This window comes from Lepisosteus oculatus, chromosome 29 (assembly GCF_040954835.1).
Source record: "Lepisosteus oculatus isolate fLepOcu1 chromosome 29, fLepOcu1.hap2, whole genome shotgun sequence".
NCBI lineage: Eukaryota > Metazoa > Chordata > Actinopteri > Semionotiformes > Lepisosteidae > Lepisosteus > Lepisosteus oculatus.
In genome coordinates, this window is record NC_090724.1 from 5,430,104 (window position 1) to 5,453,974 (window position 23,871).

The following is a 23,871-nucleotide window of genomic DNA, read 5'->3' on the forward strand; positions in this document are numbered from 1 at the left end:
TGTTTTTCGCACCTCGACACCAGTGTTGTATCAGACAATCTTTTTACGCTGTTTGGTTAACATATCAGTTCGCTTTGATCGCTCACTTTGCAAAACAGGTACTTTGGTTCAGGCTGCTGTACGTAGTTGACTTCTCATTACTGTGCTCTCTGTTCTTCCCTCTGACCTGTTTCTTCTTCATCTTTGTGATGTTTTAATCACAGGGAGATACGTACAAATGCCATCACACTCCCCCTTTTCACAGCAAGCAGCCCTGCGGTTATGAGCTGTAGCTACCCGGCCAGCCTGCAGTAGACCACATGGCATGAGCTAGACATCAGCGTCGTGTTGGTGATGCTGGCCTTCCCCACTGGTGTGTTGTTTCAGTGTGTTTGGTTTCCGATCCATAACACTCCCTGAAGTGGGTTGGATTTCAGTTGTCGTAAACCCTCCAACCCCACCGCTGCTCCTTGAACGGTAGTGGCGATAGTGTTCAGTGTTTTTTACTTTTAATTTCAATTTTTTTCCCCCTTCCCTGTAGTCTTTCGTCTCTATCTTTTTGAGTTAGATGCATTAACTGAACCAGATAAATGGTTCTAGCTGTCAAACAAATTAATATCGTTCTTCATTTCTTCAATATTATGCTGTCAGGGGAGGGAGGGGTTGACCACAACTTGAAATCTAAAGCCAAAAGCATTCCTGCTTTTCTGTTCACCTGCCTTACACTTGATTTCCTCAATAGACCAGAACAAATGGAGAAGCCAAGATGTAATACTGAAATGCATTAAGGTGTATGCAAATTATGTACATTTATGTCTGTTATTTTTGTTCTAAAAAATGTGTAACTTAAAAACATTTAAGATTGAGATGGAAAGGCTGGAATTTCTTTGGAATTTTAATCCTCTGTATATGGTTATTGTTTAATATAATAAAAGTAAGATAACATTCTGGGTAATGTGTTGTTTATTGATTTAGGTTGGCACAGGTGGTAATCACAACCCTTAGGCTTGATGGTTTGCTTTGTTGTGTAGTGGAAAGGAAGTTACACATCTTTTTTTTTTATTGGAAGTACTAGCTGCACTTTTTTCCCCTTTTAACTTTTTTTGTACTGTAATACTACTTCCCATTTCTGCTCCAAAGTGCTTTCCTATTGTAACCTATGTACTTTGTGTCGGAGCTTGCGGTTCAGTCTGGATTAGCAATGGGGAAATGCAGTATGACAGTTTTGCACAGCAGGACTGCCTGTCCCATGCACTGCATCTTGTGTTGTGCAGTAATTATTTTCACTCTTCCTACTTCCCACTGAATTTGTAAAAGAATTGCATGTCCCATGTTTTATGGGCCAAACAGATACTGCTGAGCTTCTGATTCTTTCCTATAAAATATTGCAAATAGCATTGATCTGAAATAAAGAGAAGCTCAAAGTTGCAATGCAGCTCAAATAATAGGACCTGGGAAGAGTATATAGCAATGAGCAAGCCTAATTTGAGCCCTGATTGGCTCAGTTGGTAGACCATGAGACTCATAATCTCAGGGTAGTGGGTTCATGTCCCAGGTCAGACGCAAGGTACTCTAATCATCCATATTGGGCAGCAGCAGTATGGAGGGGCGGTGTTGGCAGTGTCTGCGTGGAATAAAAGCCGTATCTCTATGGATAGTGATGGTGGAGCTGTCCATAGGGTCGCCGTGAATCAATACCGACTCGACGGTACTAAACCATCACCAAGCCTAATCTTTGTAGGTAAAACCTTTGGGTTGTGTCCATTAACCTGTTTGAAGTGCTGTGGGATGCAGTAGCTTCCCTTAACAAAAGGAACACCTGGAAAACATTTAACACTACCTTGTGTCAGAGCATCACATTAACAGTGCATACTCCCATTAAAACATGGCCATAATACCGAATGTTTTTTGAATTGCAGGTGGCACTGTCTTGTGTATACGCATATTCTTAAAATAAGAAATAACCCTCAGGTGAAGAGGTAAATATAAGTTCACGCTGACTCTTGAAGTATTGTAAAAACTGTCCTAAATACCTATAAATACATTGGATAATGTTTATACAAGGTCCTCCTAGATAATCTGCAGTTTGCGCAGGCAGCCAAAACTAGACCATAAAATACACTAGAAATTACAGTATTTCTGTGCTTGGAGGATACAGCTGCAAGTGCAAGAATAATGTTGTGTCAACAGAAAAGTCATCTCTTCGCATGCCGAAAAACCAAAGCAGTCCTGAATTTGGTATGTTAATTATGCCCGTCTGAAATAACAGGAAATTCCAAGGTAAGTTTTTATTTACTTTATGTTTATGTTAATGGAAGTGGTGAAATGAAATGGGTATTGCTGCAAAGAAGGAAAATACATTCTGAAGGCATTCCTGCATGACTGCTTTATAATTCGGGCTGCTTTAATGCTGCCTAAAATGAGATTCATTAAAATGTACATACTGCTTATAGGTCACATTGCCAAATGTTTATGGTAGGAAATGAGGATGAAGTTGTCGTATGTATGTTGACTAACCTGGTGAACTGGTATGATTTTAGGTTTGTGATGCAAATTAAACTCTGGCCTGGAGTGAAATGGGTCCGTTGAAATGTAATGTGGGTTTCTTCCTCTTCAGGAGCTGTGCAGGTTTTTCCTTGAGGTTAGAGGGGGAAGAAAATCAAGCCTTTGAATTCTTCACGGACTCCTCTCGTCTTTCTTTCCGATGAGCTGCACCTTCCTTCGCCAGTGTCCCCTGTGCCTCCAGCAGCTGTGTGTCACTGCAGGGGCCTTGGGCATTTGTCAGTTCGGCTCCACTCATAACATGTGTGACATCTGTGACGCGCGAGAGAGTCCGTTACCATCCTCTCCGATGCAGTGAGGTGAATTATCCTGTGTCCAACTCGAGCGTTTTGGGTTCGATGAAATTAAAGCTTGCAAACCTCCGTAGCAAAAACGTTCGAAGTGTGCTCTTCGGTGGATTCAGCATTCAGACATATGACGACACTGAAGGCTAGACATTGTTTTGTTTTAGTTTTTTTCAGCTCATTTAAAGCCCTTCCACCAAAAAGCCACATCGTCGCCACATCACATATGTCTAGTAGGCCATGTGGTCACCAAACTCTGCTCTCTGACAGGTAATTTCTGAAGATATGAGGCAAGCTCATTTCTCAATGTGGCACAGAACACAGTTTCCCCCAGTATAGTCTTCAAGTACTTTCTCTCATGAGCCAAGGCTTTCTTCATAGCCCAGGTTTGTGTTTTCCCAGACCAAATCTGATCTCTTGGCATGCAGCCCCAGATTCCCTCTGTGATACCATAGCCCGGCTCCGTGTAAGAAAAATAATCTCGGCTGCATTCCAAAAATTGTTCTTTCTAAAAATATTGATTGAAATAGTTACAAAAATAATTTTGTAATGTAGAAAAAAAAAACTTCTCTGTAACCAGTATTCTACATTTAATGTCATCAATCTAGGCCTGAATAACAGTGCAAAATGGCAAGTTTAGCTCTGTGTATTTAATCAGCTGTGTGAGGGAGTGTAACTATATGCTGAATAATAGTACCCCTGGGATATTGTGGTACATAGGAAAAATCTTGTGTTTTCCAATTGGACTGTAAGGGAGGAATTTGGGGCTAAAATAATCCAGATGGTCTCTCTCCTGTAGTGACACAAATAAAATTTTCCATTAGTTATAGGATTATCTTAATAGACCACTTCAGCAAATGTTGTTTTTTTTTTAATAATAGCTTCAAATGAGTTAGAAAGATAAAGTATAAAAGAGCTCTGGTGTTTCTTCCTTCACACCCTGATCGTTATCTTAATTAAGCTGTTTGTCACTGTTTGTGCTTTGCGTGTTTCTTTCTTGATGATTTACGGGGCTAATACATGCGCAGCCTGCCATAGGGATGATGCAATTGCAAAAAAAGCATCAAGTGCAGAAACGGGTCCCCTGACACCTCTCTAGCTGGAGAGTTTGCCCTTGATCATCAAGCATATCCTGAAATGATTGTCCACGGGACTGACACTTTATACCACAAAGGGGGAGGGAGGTACTGCAGACATGAATAGGAGAGGGACTGCTGTGGGGGGGAGGCGCTTTTAAAGTAATGGGGTTTTCAAGCAACACAACACTGGTACACTCCTCCACTGACATGAGCATCATGACGAAACAGGAAGCACTTGAAAAGTGTCCAACTAAAAAGCAGTTTATATGAACAATTAGGTAGCATCGCATGTTGTGTACGTTTCTTTGCAGTATGCAAGATGCTGAGCTGTCACCAGGAAGACCTGAAAAACCAGGTCTTGGCATTGATACAAATAAACACGTCTGATTATATATATTTTATATATATGTTTCAAATAACCTCCACTTGTTTCTGGAGAAAGTGATTTCAATAACCATGTGGGACTCCTAGTGAAGTCGGTCTTGGTGGAGGCTGTAAGTACATAGTACATTTCCTGTAAGTTGTGCTCTTTTTGAACTGCAGCCTTCCTTACTGAGCTTTGTCTAACCACCTCTCCCTGTTCTTTACGAATTAGCTGGACCAGCATAATGGTGAAGGTGCTGGTTTCACTGGGCTGGGGTTGCAAGACTGGAGACTGGAAGTTCTGCAATTTGATGAAGTCCTGCTTTGCATTAGACAAACATTCAGTCACACACACAGTTTGATGCAGGTAATTTCCAAGTCAAAACTGGAGTACATTTCTGTGTGAATCAGTCCGGACACTTTTATCACAAATGACACAGTGACGGGGGGGATAAAAAAACAACGAGTTCTTATTCTTAATGTACTGTATGCCTCTTTCCTGGAAGTAGGAGATTCCTGGTTTATTCCAGCAGGTGGCATCCTTATTCCATGTGATTCCCAGTTTGCAGAGAGGGAGATCCAGGGCCTCTCTTTGCTAGCACACTCTCATGTGCTTTTGTACCTCTCCCCCAGTGTTACAGAGTTTAGAAATCAATAAGATTGAAGTGTGTCGAGCAATGTGATAATCATGAGCATGTTTCTGTAGAAAAAAATGAACCATCAATTCCTGTAAATGCATGTCTGACTATAATGCTAAGGAAATACGGATAGAAATATTTTAGTAAGTGATCTTTCTTAGCACATCCGGTGTTATATTTAATATATATACTAGTACTTTTTGTACACATGCTTGTCTAGAAATAGACCACACCTTGTGAGCTGAAAAGGGGAGATGTGATGTTTCCTATTTAGAGCTGGAGAAGAGATCGGTCATGAAAAGGTGAGATACCCCCTCCCTCTCCCAGGTAAGGGGGGAGAGAGAGAGATTCCAACCTTTTATTGCGTTTTTTGAACCAGCTATCTGTGCCCTCACAGCACATAGAGACCTTTTGAACTCGCCCTCTTCATTGATACCACAGTATTATGGTTTGCCCTCAACCTCACTACAGGTTCTCATAGAACTTCCGTGCTGTTCTTCTGGGTGCACTCCAAAGCTAGAAAAAATATATAGAAGTATTCCTGCAAATCCTTATCGCTTGTTTCGTTTCAATGGAATGCCTCAGTCATTATGTTCATTATCAAAGACCTCTATAACGCATCTGTTAATGCCATCCTGGAAGCTGTCCCTCTGCTTTTTGGGGGGGTTTCAAAATGGACTTGCATGTGGATTTTTTCCAAGTGGAGGAGTATTATGACAACACTTAGTACCATAATACCATAGGAGTGGGTGTGTCTGGTTCAGATTAATACATAACTAATATATTCCTTGAGAAGTGAGTTGTGTAATACATACAGCAGGCTTGTTTTCAGTAACTGTCAAAAAGCACTTATTTTTATTTAATAAAACATGTTATTAAACTTGTTTTTTTGCCAAATACTGGGTTTACTCTGGCCAATGCAAACTTTGGAAGCAATATCTGATTACAGTTTATCAGCTTCTCTCTTTTATGTGTGAAAAAATGTAACAGAACATTCTGGAACAAAGAAACAAAAAAGTCCTCTTGTCAGAGAAGTTAAGTGAATTAAAAATGCCAATTAATGTCTCGGTGAGGTCAGCATATTTTTGCAGAGTTCAGGCTTTTGTGTTTTAATGTTTCACATGATGAGGAGCTGTTTGAACCGTAGGTGAAGAGGTTTAAAAATGAAGCGTGTGCTTTGACTAAGCGCAAAAGTGAGCGGAATTGATTTTCAAGTTGAGGGAAGAATGCACTTTACAAATCTGACGTGTCTTACCTCTTCTGACTTGCAGTAATTTCTGCAAGTGAGAAAACTTTCGTGCTTCAAACGCCTAAAAATAGACTTCGGCTTTTTATCTTTTTCAAAGATGATTTGGCCCTGTTCCAAAAGCTGAAAATGTGTTTTATAGTGTTACGGGGGCAAATGTAACGAGAAAAATCCTATGCATCATTTTATCAGAAAAGAATTCAAGTAATTTTACACCTTGATAAATGCATTGCAGTCATTGCATTTTAAAACGAGGGCTAACGGCAAATTAAGGGTTTAGCGTAAATTAAAATCTTGTTGACAGTCGTTCAGCGGTTGAAAATAGGTGGAGACGTTTTAGGATGTGGAAAAAAAAAGCTTGCTACTTGATCAAAAATAAAACATGATAATGAAAAAAGAAACCTGACTGTTTGAGTTTCCTCAAACATGTTTCATTAGTAATAGATTATGGGGTTGAACATGCATTCCTGCTTATTTGAAAATCCACATCTGAAAGCAATCGTTGAGTTTTCTGCTTTCAGCAAACAGAAGTTTATGGTTTAATTTCTGCTGAAAGCATCTTCGCGTTTTGTTAAAATCTGTTGTTTGATTTTCTTAAAAAGACCTCTCCAAGACGATGCCACTGCTTACAGTAAAGTTAAAAATAACCCTAGCACATGTCACATTATCTGGGCATGTTCGGGTTCACGTTCTGTGCACTTTGTAGTAAACGTTGTAATTTTAAGCAGAAAAAAGTGAAATGAGAGAGTAGGATTTTTCACTTCAGTGGCTTTTCTATTAATAGCAGTATTTGCTTGAGTAACTGTGACTTTAGTGTAAAGATCAAACAGACTCTTAATATGCAATTTGCTATTTAAATGGATCTTGTATTCTAGTGCTGGTTTTGACACATGGAGCTAAGAAAGGTTATTAGCCACAGAATTTACCGTAAGGGAGTTGTCTTCTGAAATATGATTATCTCAGTATAACATTTTGATGCGTCTCAATCTTATGCCCATGATGGAGCAGTAAGCACAACAATGATAGTGTTTTGTCTTTTTAAAATTACACAAGTTTGACATGTTCTCCGTTTTCTATGAATTGATTACACCAGAAATCTCTCTTATCACCGTGGTACCTTATCAGTTTAAATCTTAAGTTGTTTTTCTTTTCAGCTGATTAATGTAATCCACTTACTACATAAAATGTGGGCAACAGTTCTGAAACAGAGGGGTATGCTATAAAGGACTGACTACAAATTGTGGATGGATTAAATTGTTTTGTTTTCACGACTATTTTTTCATGTTTTTGAATAGCTGGAAAGTCATAGTGTGTTCCACAGAACTGAATCTTCTGTTGAATCATTCTCGGTCTTCTATTTAATTTTAGTTTTACTGGTTAGTTTCTAAATATTTGACACCATTGTGTGCTTTCCACGGTGAACTCTGCTTTTTTTTTATCAGGAGGTTCATTTAAATTTAAGTCAGACTTAAAATATTGACTCTTTTCAGGGTCTGTCATGAAGCATTTGGCAAAAGTTGAATTTTAAGCATTTTCTAGAAGCTTTTATTCTCTCCCCCCGCCCCCCCCTCCGCAATTAAACTTCATTTTCATCACTTTTTTTCAGTCTTTTCAAATGAAAGCTGGGCTCGTTTGCTGAAGTGTGGTATACCCTTGTGTCCAGACGTATCTAAATTGAGTCTCTATAATTATGTAAATTTAATGTTTATATTTATAGGCAGAAGCCACAGGCTACTGGCAGAGGCATTGCAGCAGCTGGAAAACATTACTGTCTAAATCGTAATACTTACTCCGAGCCTGATCTGGGTTTAATATAGCATCTTGTGCCCCTGCATTAACAACAGGTCTGCTGATGGAGAAGGTCTCCTATATATTAGACTGGTATCACGTTCAAGAGTTCTCTAGACTTACAATATAGAGCAGACTTTTCAAGTCTTAATCAGAAAGCCAATTCTGACTTTTGTTTTTTGGGTGGAGAGACAAAACCAGTCCTGTTCTTTTGAACAGTTAATCAAAAGAAAACCCCAACATGAAGAAACAGGAGTCAGAACTGTTCAATTCAGTTAGTTTAATATTTACATTAAAATACAATATTTACATTATACAAAATATTTACATTCTTTATAGAATTTTCAGTCGGAAAAAAAAATAGTTTATTTACAAGACATCTAGCCCTGCATCAATAGTGTAACGTGGAGCTGGAACAGACAATATTATTGCACCTTCAAGACACAATAGGTTTGAATAGAAAACTTCTTTTCATATACTTAAAGACCCTGACTTCATATGGCATTCAAGATAATATATATATGCAAAAACATTAAAACATTCAATTCAAGCCACTTAGGGCAGAAGGCAGTTTTAAGAGCAAAACATTGTCTTTTTAAAGCTTATTTCATGTGCAGTTTACAGTTATATCAAATATAAATGTCACTTTTACCCCACAGACAGTTTGGCATTTTTAAAAAATAGACTTGGCATAGAAAGGCACTATTCATGGTTAATAAAATATATCACTATTATAATTCATTAAATGTCAATGTCTAGTTCCAGTTGAGTCAGAAGTGGGCAAAGGGCCAGCCTGGCAGATCAAGATGTTTGCTCAAAACAAACATTTTATAATGCTCTGCAAAAAAAAAAAAGAATTTGAAAATTCTTTGTCTTACCAAGTAGTACCAGCTACATTTTTTTTCCAAAAACAAAAATTATATAAAATTTGTACAGTCGCTCCATGTTTTTTTTTTCCTTTTCTCAATAACCATTAAATAGAAATGATCATACAGTTATATATATATATTTAAAAAAAAATCCAGATTTGTTGTTTTGGTTGTGTTTTTGCATAGTCCATAGCCGTGTGCCGGCGCCGGCTCTACATGTGTCTCTTCATGTGCAGCGCCAGGTGATCGGACCTGGAGAAGGCGCGCTCGCACAGGTGACACTGGAAGGGACGGTGCCCGGTGTGCTTGCGGAAGTGACGGGTCAGCTCGTCGGAGCGGGCGAACTTCCACCCACATCCTTCCCAGCTACAGTGGTAAGGTTTCTCACCTGCATTGGCAAAAGAGGGTGGGGAAAAAAGATTTAATAATGACACCTGGAAAGAGAACGCTGCCTTCGCGAACGAAAGCGCACGAAACGTCGAAGCGTAACAGTACCAAGCGCGATCTGGATATGTTCTCAAAGTTTCAGACGTGCATTTATTTATTTTTTAAAAAAACGCACGAAAGCGCGTAGAGGAGAGGCAGCGGCTCACCTGTGTGTGTCCGGTGATGCGCCTTCAGGTGCGAGCTCTTGGTGTAGGTCTTGCCGCAGCCGGCGAACGTGCAGGTGTGCGTGGCCGTTCGCTTCCGCGGCCAGGACCGGCGGCCCCTCTTGGGCTTGGAGTCCAGCAGCTCCAGGGGCGAGGACGGCGGCGTGAGCAGCACCCTCTGCGTGGAGGGCGGCAGGCTGAGCCCCTCGTCGTACATGCCGTACTGGTGCGCGCTCTGGAAGGGGAGCTGCATCTGCGGCGGCGGCGGCGGCGGGTGGGGATGCGTGAAGCTCGGCGCGGCGTGGAAGTTCTGGGGGAAAGTCAGGGAATGACACAGCGGCGGCTGGCAGTCGGCCGTCATGAGGTCGTTGGGGCTCAGCGGCGGGGTCATGTTGCCCGCCGCCTGCGGGGAATTGGCCAGCCTGGGCTGCTCGAAGGACATCATGCAGGACACGTTCCCCTCCTGCTTGATCTTGGAGCAGGACTGGGGGACCATGCCCATAACGGGTCCGTAACCGTCCATAGCGGGTTCCACTTTGATGCCATCTGCAAAGTCCTGGCTGGGGAAAGCCGAGGTGACCAGGAACCTCCCCTGGATGTTGTTAGGCACGTTGTTGGAAAGACAGTAATTGTTGTCGATTTCAGACCTCAGGAGCTCCGCCATGAGACTGGAGTTGTACGAAGGAGGAGGACTGCTGTGTTCAGGCACTGTGTAGGCGGCTGGGGTGTTCCCTGTTTGGTAGAGGGTGCCCGGTTCAACAGATACCATTGGGTACTCCCCGACTGCCCCGAGCGCGTTTATGTTTTCCGAGCCGGTGGTGTTGGCGAGAATAAACTCCAGATCCAGATAATTGCTGAGATCCTCGTCGTCTTTTCTTGTTAGGCAGTTGTCCATGTTCGGCAAAATATCACTTTTCCACCTCTGCGGGGGGAAAAAAATGGAAACGGCTCGTTAGAAGATGTGCACCTAGCAGGTTAAAGCGAACACGCTGCTTAATAATACTGTCTAATAAAACCCACCCATAAATATTCTTTAAAATGCCGATTATGATAAAAAAACATGAAATGCATTTAAATAAACTATGCAACGTATACATATATTTTCTATAATATATAATCTCCCAGCAAAACAATATCAAAACTGTTAAAACTGTGATTTTCTCAGAAAAAAAGTCATACTCACGTTTTCCCAACTTTTTTCCCTGGGATTCGCAAAAGTTGAAATTGAAGGTAAAATGGTCCCACTTAAGGCCATTTCCATGTGTTGTTGCGGCAAAGAAACGTTTCTTTTTTTAAAAAAAACTTTCTTTCTGTCTATATGTATGAGTTGGTCCACTTTACTCCTCTTGAGAAACTTGCTAAAATAGTAAAGCAAATAGTTCTCTTCTGCTTATATGAAGTAGTGTTTCAAAGTCATGTGCAAGTTTGATTGGTAGGAGATCCTACCTTATAAATATTGTAGCTGAAAAGCTGAACCAATTGTACGAAGCGGAGGAAATACGTTCAGGATGGAGGTAACTCGTCCTAAATTTAGCCCCAGTATATAAAGCTGCTTCTCACTGACGGCTTAAACTCTCTGCTCCCCTCTACTCTGCAGAGCTTCTTAAAGCTTTGGTACCGCCCTCTAGGCTGAAGCCATAGAAACGAGTTTAACAAGTCTAACAATGACGCATCGGACCGGCCCCTTCTTTTTTTTAAAAAAATGCACTTTGGCAAGCAATAAAAGTACACTACTGTAAATACCATAACATGAGTAGAGAAAGCTTAAAGGGGCATTCTTTTATAAAGTATGCGCAGACATGATAAACTGCAATTTAGAAGACGACGATAATCTCTTCGTGTCGCACGAGTTTCTGTTTCAGAAATCCTAAAAATACACAGCCAGGACGCCGCATTTTTTATGGTTTTGTTTTATTAAGCCTTGAAAGCGTTTATTTTAGCGCAAGACGAAATGACGCCGACTAAATGTCCGAGAGAGTACTCTTGACACGTTTGTCAAAAGACGGCTTTTGAACGTTTTACACGTGTTCGCACACTTTTCGTAGCCTAAAACGCCGCTTCAGCTCGAGAACAAGTGCGTGCTGGTCGCGTTTCCCCCTGGTACAGTAGCTTGCGTGCACGCATAGGCGCTTGTATCGAAATACACTGAAAAACCTAAGACTATTCATCTGCCTGTGTTGAAACAAAAGCTGGGTTTCCCATCAAAGCTACACTGAGAACCTTTCAGACCAGGTTACAGGAGAGCTAAAGAATACCATACAGAAATAATATACTGTTTACAATTATAGTGTCGCAAAGTGTTATTTGCAAGCGTCTCGCTTGCTGTAATTCTTGGGTTTAGGGGGGGAGACCTCAGTTTAGCCCGTGTTGAGGCACAAACACTTAATGCTCGCCTTCATCTTTTCAAACAAAGAAAAGCCGTGCAGCTCGTGTTTCTGATGTTTACAGAAGTTTATTCATAATCTCCCAGAACTGCATTTCCCAGCGAGTAGCAACATTTGGCAACAGACCAAGAAAAGTTTCCCTGACGTCAAAGAGGTTGGGATTTTAAAAGGGAAGAGTATTGTTTTGGTACAAAACACTGGTTACTAACCCGAGACCGCATTTTAAATAAAAAGCCAACGTTGAATATTATAGTCTTTTACATTCTAAGAATATGTTTTTGCAAAAATAACCCAGGTTTCTCTACACACCTCATGTGTTATTCCCTGTCTGTTTTATAAGCTAAATATTACAGAATAATGGTTATATCTCTATATAGAACTAGTAGTGTTGCCGAAATTTCCTTTGGCCTTCTCATGAGTTTTATTTTTTCATTGACTCCAGAGAGCGTTTATTCTTGGACAAAACCTGACGTGAAGTACAACTGCACAAAAAAAGACCGAAGCACGGGCGCAGGGCTAATCTATTTTGACGTAATTGCTTTCAATTGAGCGATGGGCTACAACACCTGTCGAAACTCGCAGCTCTATTAAACCGCGACTGATTTGCGCATCATTATTGAGAAAAGGCCATTCAGTCGTCGCAGCAGGAATTTCAAAATGTCCCCCAGCCGGGCCACCAGGCGCCAGGTAGCTGCGAACCCTTTTCAGGTCTCTTCAAACGCTGTGCTATTAAAGTATTTAACACTATTTTGCAGCCTCATTCAGGTGCTAATAACGGGTCTGAACTGGGGGTAGGCTTAGGTAATTGCTTTGTCCGAGAGAGGTAGGACTCTCGGTGGTATCAGGCTCATAGAGGCAGTTTCGGTAGAGGGGTACGCGCAGAACACCAGCCTAATTGTAATCATGGAGATAAGCCTCATTACTTGGCGATGGACGCCTTATCACACTTCACGGTATCCCGAGAAATCCGTAATGTGTTTCGAAACTCTCGGACACAGGTTGAGAGAAGCATTAGTGGTGTCTCTTTACTCGGTGTTAAGCGGGGAGTTTTGTTTTTTTTAGACACCCCCGTCCCTTTCAGTTGCATTTGATTGATCTTGTGAGACTAAGCTGCTTCCAATTAACATTAGTTTTTAAATATACAACCGGGAAGGGTGTCAATGGAGCTCGTGCTCTTGAATTAAACGGTTGTTTTTTTCTGCAAATATTAGTCTAACAGTTATACTGTTTCACTGTGTAATTGGGTTTGTATAAAATAGAGATAAAGTGGTCTATGTTTAGTTAAATGTCTGATTTGCAAGGTGCATATTGTTATGGCAATGTGAAATTTGTCTAGCAAAATAATGATTTCTCAAACGTGCAGAAATATGTTAACTACCCTGTGGTTTGTGAAAACCGTTTTCTATACAATTTTTTTTTATAAAGAATGCATGTAACAGCATTAAAAGTTGGGTTTTTCATTGAAGATAACCCCCACCCTGACACATGTCTGACCATGCGTTTACCTCTTTGCTTCCACAATTCAAAGAGTATAGACGATGTTTCACAATCGCTGGGGTGCTGTTTGTTGTACTCCTTCAGGACAGTAACACCAGGGTCAGCTGTGAGGCGTTTGGGTGTGACCTACCGTGACAAGTGGAAAACGAGAGTCTTAACAGTGGAGACCAGTCAGCTCTGCTTGTTTCGAATATAACCCGGAATACGTGCTCTTCTTTAATACTAACACTGGTTCTTGTTGCAGTAAAGTTTGCTCAAGTGGGCCTCTCTCCATCTTCATCGTGCACGTCAACTCCTCTCTTGTCTGTCGTCTTACAACGTTTTCTCCCCCCCTCTGTGGACCTGCAGTCATCAAACAGCTTTTTGTGAGGAGCCTGGCGTTTTCTAGAACAATAGGGCGTCCCCTAATATTAGACAAACCTGCCATGTCTTGGCATTCCGTCATATAAAAGGCATGGGAAAGTGAAAGAAAAAGTGAGAAAACGTGGAAACTAATCATAGTAACACTTCCTTTGTCAGCTAATATTTCTGGACTCTTGTGAAACCTCATGGGTGGATGGTTTTGATCATTTCTCAGTTTTAACACCCATTAATACACTATGCAATAACCTACCTTTATGATACAGCAGAATTTACTTGCAAGGCTTAATAATTTACCATGCATCAAATAAACCTGATTTTTTTAGGAGTTACCAGTCATTGGGTTCAGTATTGAAGAATGACTCTTCTTTAGAAGTTCAAGAGCACTGTGAGTGACTGGAGATGTTGCTATGCTGTAATTATCATATGGCAGAAGAGTCCCGAATTCGCGTGATAGAATAGCATTACCTTGGCTAATAATATCATGCACATTCTTCCACAGAGCACAAATGGGGGAAGGGCTGTTTTTTACATACTGTACCATTACAGCTTGTTCTGCCCTGCAGCCAACATAAACTGTACTTATTAATTACTGGATGGCTTCATAACGCTGCATGTTTGTGGTTTTGAAATTTCTGTAGCTGAGGAATTCAGGCGTTATCGGTACATGCTTATTCCCTGTGTTCAGTGCAGTGATAGGCCAAAATGAATAGTTCCGTGCCCTTAATAAGAACAACCCAAAGAAGAAACACAGGTTTGCAGTTTGTTCTCCCAACATGAGGTGTATTCTAAAGATTGTGCCTTTTGGCCCTTGTTGTTCTTTAAATGTCCTTAATTTTTTTAAACAGCGTTCCTAAAAATGTCATTCCAAAAAACTGTAGTCGAATTGTTTGCCAAACTAAAACAAAAAAATTGATTAATGCCAAGAAAGAGCTCAGCACCTTTCTGCGCTGCTGAGGAAAGGAGTTCTTGGGGAGACTGTCCCCACCCCCGTTGCTGTCATGCATGTAAATGCAACTGGATTTACCTCTTGTCAGATCTCTGTCTTGTTTAAAATGCAATCAGGCAGCCAGATCTCTCAAGCCATTGACATGCATCCAAATTTACAGGCCCCATTTTCACCCAGAGGTCAGTTGAAGGTGCAATTGTGGGGTGCTGTCATTTGTCATGTCTGGGCTCTTTAAAAAGCTTCAAACATGTCCAGTTTGAGGAGACCTGCTACAGAGAGGAGCCCCAAGCGAAAGGATTTTTAAGATACCTTTTTAAAACTCGGTTGAATAAATGCCTCAATGCTTTATGTACAGATAGTTGAAGTTTTTTCTGAAATTTACATATTCCTCTCTCACAGCTTCGTATTTGCCCCTGTTTTAAAAGCAACAGCTCCTTACGTTAGGAAACCTTTCCTTTAGTATGTCAAGTTGCAATTAAATCAATTGCCTTGATAAACGGCTGAAGGCTGATACCAGTGATTGGAATGTAATTCTATCACTAGGACTTCAAAAGACCTAGCTGTAAATAAGTTCAGTCGAAGGCACTGACACACTGTTGTCCCTTTTCTTGATCTAATCATAAACCCGATTGCCACTTTTAAAAAACAATTCGATATGGTTCCACTGTGTGTTATCTCTCGTTATCTCTCGGTTTTGCTTAAATCTTCACCATCTTTACATTTTGTACTTCTGTGAGAAGTAATACATGCCGAACCTTTCCCCTTCACGGAACTGGCTGACGCTGAAGGCACACATAGAAGGCGCTGAAGAAATATTCTGTAAGATCAGTGAGCTCTGTGCTGCTTTCGTGGAGTGTTACTCAAGTTCAGGAGTGACTGGCAGTGTTTAGCTTGTACTCTAGTGAGCACTACGGTTTTCTGTGAAGGACAAGCCACTCATCAGATTTCCAGGAGGCCCGAAGGAAGTGTACCCATGATAAAGAGATGCTATTGGCAAATCAAAACCCGTGACCCTGGCTTCACTTTTTCTCTCATTCCATCAGTAAAAGTGAGTGTTCAGGAATCACAGAAGAAATCAACTTCCCCCCAGAGGATGAATCAGCACCAGAGAGCCCCGCTGGGCTCCCACATGTCAGGCGGCGGTGTGCTCAGTTCTGTCCTGGGGGACCGGAAACTGTGCGTGTGTCTGTGCATCTGTGAATCTCACAGCATTTCCACCTGAGAGCAAAGGATCACTTTGCAAGGAGGCGTTCGGTTGTGCAGTGCCCTTGCATCCAATAGTCACGTCCACAAAAGACAATGTCACTTCCAGCGTGATGTCTCACACTTTCATCTTTGTCTGACTTGGTTTTCTATCACTGATCCTAAACTAGTCCGAGTAGTTGTTCCTTCGGTTTTAAGAGGATTTTCCTTTTTCACTGGAATACCTCACCTAGGCAACTGGGTGAATGACCATGGCTGTTTCAGGATCTAGGCATGGCCAGGGTGCTCTGTGTCAGTTTTAAATTTCATTCCCAGTGCAGTCATGCTTGTCTTCTCCTCTCCTCTAGTGTCAGGCTAGAAATGCCTTGGAGTTCCTAGAAGCGTTTCCATGGGGCTTCGCTACTGTGGAATCCGCTTTTCATAAGCGCCCTGTTGCAATGTCTATAGGCCTGTGATTCAGCACTCACATCCCGGTGTCATCTGCTGCTCTTCTGACTGCATCATAGTCACACCCTCCAACGTTTGACTCAAGCTAAATATTGTGATTTCCTGCTGCATTATGATTGCATGGGCTTCCGGATATTTTTATTTCTCAGTTGCTCATCATTATTTTCGTGCAGTTGCTGCGTTCTAAAATCTCCCGGCTTGGCAGGAGGAATAGAAGTGTGCTGAGCGAGGATCGGAGCTGGTGCTTTGCACACAGCGGTCTAGCGTCCGTTTAGCCAGAGCTCTGGGAGGGAACAAGCCAATGAGCTTGCAGGCCCCTTTTTGGGAACTTTCTGCATAATGCCTGAAATGCAGTTAAAATGGGAATTCATAAGATGCATTTTTCATTACTTTTTGAATGACTGATTTCTCTTGCATTAACCAATAGCTGTGTTTTCTGTAACCTGATGCAGAACGAATATGCCCCACCTACTACACCTCTGCTTGCCATCACATGATCTTAACCACAGTGCAAAAAGACCATCTCTTTTTTTTTACTCTGAAGTGTTATATGGCACAGACCAAAAAAAAAAAAGAAACCGCTTGGGTTATATCATTGCTACAGCTTGCTTTTGGTGGCAAGGAAGCATCAGGCCTTGCAAACACCATAATTTCCCCCTTGTGTCTACTCTTATCACGGCTGTGATTAACCTTTTGACTTTTTTTTAATTGCTGATCCACTGATGGCTTGTGTTTGTCAACTGAAGGCAGCCTCCTGATTGTCAGATTGATATCTCAAATGGATGTTGTATAATACATGATTTCTCTTAGAGTTTTGATAACCGTAACTACAACTTCCCTTTCATTTCTATGAGAAGGCAAAAATGTAGACTTCAAGATTACGGCAGGACATAAATTACCACTTTGTGAATTTCTAACAGTATAGGTCCTAGGTCTGATTGCAGATTGCTATTATCTTTAGTCCTTGCTTTAAAGCTGCTTTCAGTTTGATATCCATTCATTTACTATTAGGTTGTTACTAAGAGTAAACACTGACGTTGATAATGAAATCTCACCAAAGGTTTAAAAAAGTGGTCTGTTTTTTTTTTCTTTTGGCCAGATATTTGCCGAATGTGCGATGTGGCCCCGAGCCTCCTTGATCAATGACCAGGTAAGGCAGTTATGTGTTTCTACCCCTGGAAACTCCACACTAAACGGTTTGTTTGTCTGAAACTACCCTTCACGTCTCTGCTGGACAGAAGGCCAGTGCAGGGAACACCATTTGTTCCAGCTTGCTTCTGGATTTCCAGCCCTTTGGTAAAAGGGAATGTCCCAAATTGACATTTCCTTTTTAAATTAAACCGGAATTAGTCTTGCCTCCTGGCAGGCACATTTGTACTCTAAAACCTCTCGTTCATCATGTAATTGTTATATTAGTAAGGCCACAACTTTGACTCCTGGCCACAATGTGTAGTATGCTACTCCGTTTTCTCCCTGGATAATCTATAGTGATCGTACTGCCGAGTGCTGATAGCCAATCTAGTGCAGATGATCCAAAAGTACTGATTCTAAAATGTACAGGGGCTTGGGAGTATGGAACAAGTTACCCAGCCACATTGTTGCAGGCTGTGTGCTGGATTCCTTCAAGAAGCAGCTAGTGAGAACCCTGTATCAATTCATTACTAGCTGCCAAGCAGGCTAGGGGAGCCTTGTCTTCTTTTCACTTGTGCCATTCTTATGATAAAGACTTTGTAATGCTGCATTATTAAGAACAGTAATAAACATTTACATCCCGTGGGGTTTGTGTGGAAAGCATTTGGGCTCGTCAGCGTAGTTTGTACAAAGATAAAGATGCTTTTGTGCACTGCTCCATTCACAACGTGTGGTATAAAAATAATCATGGTTCGACAGGTAAATTGCATATGTATACAGGATGCAAAGAAACAAGTAGTATTAATTTTATGCTAGAAAATTGAAAGAAAATAACCATTTCAGCCATTGAGGGATTTGTTCTTTCTTTCTGTTTTTCAACAGCACTACAGTCAGTCATTTCAAAATACTTAAAAATACATAAGAGAGCATATATTCAAACAATTATAAAATTAAAATTACAAAGGTGAATATGACATCAAAGATTTTTGGATTATATACTCCTCCAGTCCAGTCTTGTATAAATTTCTTAACTGTGGGCAGGTGAATTCAACAGGTGCACCAGCTCTTTGTATAAATAATAAGGCATTATATTTCAGTTCTTCAGGTCTGCAATAAAACATGCATGAAACATTTAAGCAGTGTACCAAGACCCTTCTCCCTTGAATTCTGAATGATGCAGCCCATTAGCCTGAAACAATACATCTGCTGTCATAACTACCTGTCTACTCCTTTACTTGTTTTCGTATTTCTATGCATGTGCTCGAGCTCCGAAAACATTTCCTTAGTTATTCCATGCACTGGATAGTTTTTATTCCGTCTGATCTTAACTTCCTAATAGAAGCCTCAATTGAATTAATAAGATGCTGAATTGTTACAGTTGCAAGTATTTTTTGGACTCGAGAGTTGGGGATGTGATGTTAATTAAGAAGTGCAATAGTTTAAAGGCTACCTCCAGTAGGTTTAAACTCTACAACAAGCCACACAGTTCAAATCAATTCTGTTATGAAGTCTATTACCAGTTCAAGTCAAATACACAATAGTGTAACTGACGACTTGGCTGGAACATAAACCAACAGGTGTGTGGTTCTGTAGGACCAGGGTTGGGAAGCCTTGTTTTAATGTGTAATCACTGTGGTCATCTCACTCCCTCACCCAGATCAGATCAGCCACATAACTAGCTTGTGTGGCCTTGTTTCTGAGTAAGGGCAACTCTGTGGGGTGGTGGAATGTAACATGTGAATAACCTTCTGGATCTGGGTCACCCGTGTGATATTTCCGAAAACAGATCTGCAAGCTGTATTCTGCATTGTATTTGTAGGTAGGAATCATGTATGTATGTTTTGACTTATCTCCTGTAGATCTGTACAAATAGTTCAAGTGATTTAGGTCCCCTGACATTTTATGCAGTCAAGGCACTCATCAGTACATAAATAGTGTAATTCCCAAAGCTTACTTCACAACTATTAAAATGGCATTTAAAGTGCAGATGTTATCAAAATGCCACCTAAAAATATCTTCACATTGTTATCTAAAATAAAGTACTATTCTGAATGTATGGCCAAAGTTTACCTTCTGTTCCCCATTAGCACAATTTATATTGTCTTAATTTCTATTAAGGCATTGCTCTTGGCTTTTGTTGAATATGTATTGTACTCCTCTCTGCGGTGCACTTGTGAGCACATGCTAATTTTCTTAACGGGCTTCCTTTCCACTTGAAGGCCGAAGTAGCCTGTTTAAGGAAAGCACGAGTTGGAGAGGTAAAAACACGTAGCTCTTTCGTAGGCTTTCTTTGGTTCGTCACCTGTCAAGAGGCTGTGGCAAGATCACCGAGGAAACCTTTTGTAATGTTTTGTTAGGAAATCGGGCTGAATTTAAAGGAACAATTCTAAAGTAGTCCTCATGCACAGCAGGCCAGCTGTTAAATATAGGCTTTTTCTGTGATTAGGATTTGTGGCTGATGGGACACAAGACTTGTGCTTTATGCTGAAATGTAATCAGCCTAAAGGTCTTGAGTGTTGCTGTGCATTTGCAAACGCTCGCCTTGTGTTCTTTAAATACCTAGTTATTGGACATGTTGTGGATCATAACTTTTGTCCGAAAACAGTGCCCGTGTCTTTCAACACATGGGACTGCTGTATTAGCCAGGCCGGCTTCACTGCGGCAGTTTTGTCAAGAGGGCAGGATTCTTCACAGATGTCTCATGAATGAATTGAACACGATTTAGATTCGATTAAGGATTTAAATAGCTGTTGAAACAGAGACCCTCCACAATGGAATGTCTGAGAGTGCCAAAGCTTCTGTGAGCTTCTGGCATGCATAATCATTTAACACAACAAAATCATATTAAGCATCAGTCATTTGAGGGCAGCATGGTAATGCACTGGTGAGCATCGCTGCCTCTCGGTGCTAGACCCCTGGGCTCAATTGTGGACCTGGGGTGCTGTCTGTGTGGAGTTTGTGTGTTCTCCATCTGTTCACATTCTCCCACGGTCCAAAGACCTACTGGTGGGTGAAATGGCTTCTGGGGCAATGGGTCATGGTGTGATTATCTGCCCTGCAGTGGGCTGCCACCCTGACCCAGGTGTACCCTGCCTGGTGCCCCTTGCTAGTTATTGCACCCTAAATTAAATGAATTGGTTAGAAAATGGAGTCATAGAAAAGGTTGTTTTGTTCCAGCTCTCTTTGATGGAGTAGCCTCAGAACCCTGTATGCATGATGTAAGGTTTTTATTAATATTATTTATAATAATAATAATAATAATAATAATAATAATAATAATAATAATAATAATAATAATAATAGTTTATATAGCCCTTTTCTGGACAATCCACTTAAAGCACATTACAGGAAATCAAAGTCAGTGCCCCCAAAATGTTCTGAAGCCATAAACAACGAGGTAGTACTGTATATGAAGTCATCTTTGGGAGGCTCAAGATATGTTTTTCTGATACATTCCATCTTATTTAACAGCTCTTTCTAAAATGTAGTAACCTAGCATATGTTGTTAGGAAATCTTCCAGGTTTTCTGGTTCCCAAAGATTTTCATAAACGTGCGATATTGCATCCTTACCTTTTTACCTGCATTTTAGTCCAAAGCAGTTTTCAAATTCTGATAATCCCTATTAGCAGTAAAGTGTTCAAATATAGCCAAACGTACTTTAACTGCTACTAGATCGCTAATTAGTTCTTGTCTAGAACCTTCTGGAAACAGTAAAAACTTAGCCTAAGGAATGTTTGGAAACCTTCTCAAAGTGCTATACTTTTTAACTACAGAGGAAATTTTAAGAACATGCCTTGAGATTCCTGCGTGGTTTCCAATCACAGTCTAAAGACATACTGGTAGATTAAATGGCTTTTGTGACAACTGGCCTTGGTGAGACTGTGATTCTTTGATATTCTAGAGTACTGGAATATCATGAAAGTATTTACACTATTCATCAAAAACTGGTTTGTTAGAAAAAAGTTCTGTTTCATGATTTATAATTCAGGAGGGCACACATTACACCCCTAAAATCTGACTCTACTGTTTCAGTTCCTGAATGTCATCTTCAAGACCGAAAGTTTTCCATGCTGACATGGAATTAATAAAACACAAAAACAGCTTTGAAAACGAAATGTGTTCTGAGCTGGAGTGTTATGAAGACAGCTAAATGTTTAATGTATAACTTCACTGGAGTTGCTGAAATCCCCTATAAAGTCTTTCCAAAATATGATTATAATCAGGCACCAACGCCCCAGCCCCTCATTTATTTACAGTCCGTTTTTGTTTAAATTGCATTTTTCCTACATTTGGTAAAGGAGTTATCAGACTACGCAGTTATTTTTCCCTTCGAAAGTCAATGGGTGTTTTGTATGAGGTAGTGCAGCAAAAGGCATATTTTGTGCTTGAGTTCAGCTTGTTTCTAACACCTGCTCTTTCTGGAAAGCTTGTAGCCGCTGCCTTGTGCATGAGTGTGCGAATGGCAGAGGGACGCGGAGAGAGAGAGAGAGAGGTCCTGTCAGAGGCTCTGTGAGTGAGAGTTTGAGAGTGAGTGGGATTCTGCTCGGGCCTTTTATACTGGGGTTATTTTTAACCACAGTCTCCTTACTTATTACGGCGTTTCCTCTCTCGGCCGCTCAGGAAGCAAGTTTGGCTCCGTTTCCTGCTCACACGCGGCCCGATTCAAAGGGAATCGGGGAATGATACGGCTGAGACTGCCAGGCTCCAAGAAATAAAAAAAATAAAAAAAACCTGGGGTAGAAAAAATAACGGAAAAAAAAAACCTGGCACCCGTACGGGGACCTGACAAAATGGGTTTCAAAGGCCTGGTTCTCTTCCAGCCCTTGTGTGCGCGCACCTCAAATATCACTGAGGAGACCAGACTGAAATATCTCCTCGGGACTCTGTTCACAGGCAGGCTGCCTGTGTTTACATTTTTGTGCTCCGAGGAACTCCGCTCTCTCGGGCGGAGGAACACGGAGGGTTTCGGCACTGGAGCACACAGGCACCGGACAATCGCAGGGAACCAGCACGGAGTCCGCCTCGGTCCAGAAAGCCCCTCGAACATGAGAGCAGACAAGATTGATTACAAATAGGAGGAAGCCTTTGGGCCCATCTAGCTGTTTTGGTGGTTGGTAGCACGTTGATCTCAAGCAGCGCTGTAGCCAGGATTTTATATTTGGGGTGGCGGGGACGCCTATGGGCGTGGCATTTTTAAATGATATTATTTGCCTTCTAAACTAGGATGTACTACTGAAAGGTGTGCTGCTGCTCTTCTGTTTGACATCCCGGACGAGGTGATACTCAAGCCAAAGGCAAAATCTCGCATGACTTTCACTGTGTGGCATGGGCACGATCTACAGTGACGTGCGGTGTATTCACAGACGCCAACCATTTCCGAAACAGGCTACGTGTACACTCTTTACAAAACATTTCAGATGTGTCGTAATTGTTCCCCATGGTTATTTTTCCTTTGTTGGTAGATGAAAGACCACATGGGATTTAAGGTAACGCCTAAAATGGGGTGGGGGCAGCTGGGGTGGCAAAGCCATATTGAGGGGTGCCCCCCCGTGATGCCCCCGATTGTGAAGATCCAGCTTCTTCTTGAGAAACCTTTTTTAGGGGGGGATTCTGACTTAGAGGCATTCAGTCATAATCCCACTGTCTCCTCTGCCCAGCACAGACACCCAGTGTGTGAATCTCAGTTTCCTCTTGTTGGCTTTGACAGCCTGGTTGCTCCATACTCGCCATGTGAGTGTGTGCATGGCTACATGTAACTGCAGTTGAATATCATGCCAAGGTAAAGGTTTATTCCCCGGTGAAAGCAAAAGAAAAGAGACGCAAAGTTTTGGCTGCGGAACCTCCTTCAGGAGTGTCAGCTGTGTATGATGTATAGATTTTAGGCAGACAAACATGCGAGTCAGTTTGTGTGTGTGTGTGTGTGTGTGTGTGTGTGTTTCCATGCCTCCCTGTTGTGTATCCTGCAAATACATTCCCTCAGTTCCAAGGGGATGTGAAGAGAGCCCAAGCTGTGAACTTTCACCTGAATTGTGGGGATAATATAGGTTAAAGCCAGCTGAGGAATCAGAGGTCGAAATGATGGCGCAGAATTGCACAGCGAGCAAAAACACAGACCAGTAAAATGGAAATTTATCGGTGTCACGCCGCCTAACCCTCACCCATTGAAATGATAAATGACATGACCCAAACGTTAAAAAAAACGAAAATGACGCACCTTGAAAATTTAATTCAGGACTCTTGGCGACACTAGAGGAGGGCTTTCCCAAGAATCAGACGCTCTTTAGATGTGTTTCCTACTTTCTGGGAAAAAAAGTGTCAATTAATGCTTTGGAACAGAAATGAGTATCAAGAATAAACAGCATGAAAAAAATTCCCCACATATTATTTTCTGTCATTTATGCAGACATTCAGCTTTTTAATACCCTTGAGCTTTTCGCACAATTTGTTCTGTGTGTTTTTGAGAAGTACTCGCTAGTCAAACTGTGCCACCAAATGAAAGTG

General features: G+C 41.3%; 1 protein-coding gene and 1 long non-coding RNA gene across 2 annotated transcripts in view; one reads left to right on the forward strand and one right to left on the reverse strand.

The window, feature by feature from the left end:
• Nucleotides 1-8,204: 8,204 nt before the first annotated feature.
• klf2a (Kruppel like factor 2a) lies at nt 8,205-10,988 on the reverse strand. The gene is made up of 3 exons (XM_006639833.3): nt 10,582-10,988; nt 9,402-10,320; nt 8,205-9,196 (listed from the first exon to the last, which is right to left on the reverse strand). The coding sequence occupies exons 1-3, from the start codon at nt 10,657-10,659 to the stop codon at nt 9,021-9,023; spliced, it is 1,173 nt and encodes a 390-aa protein (XP_006639896.1). The 5' UTR covers nt 10,660-10,988; the 3' UTR covers nt 8,205-9,020.
• Nucleotides 10,989-12,416: 1,428 nt separating this feature from the next.
• The window catches only part of LOC138225547 (uncharacterized), a 141,380-nt gene continuing 129,925 nt past the window's right edge, over nt 12,417-23,871 (forward strand). The window contains exons 1-2 of the long non-coding RNA XR_011183968.1: nt 12,417-12,469; nt 17,338-17,388. This is a non-coding gene — a long non-coding RNA (uncharacterized lncRNA). The remainder of the gene's footprint in view (nt 12,470-17,337; nt 17,389-23,871) is intronic.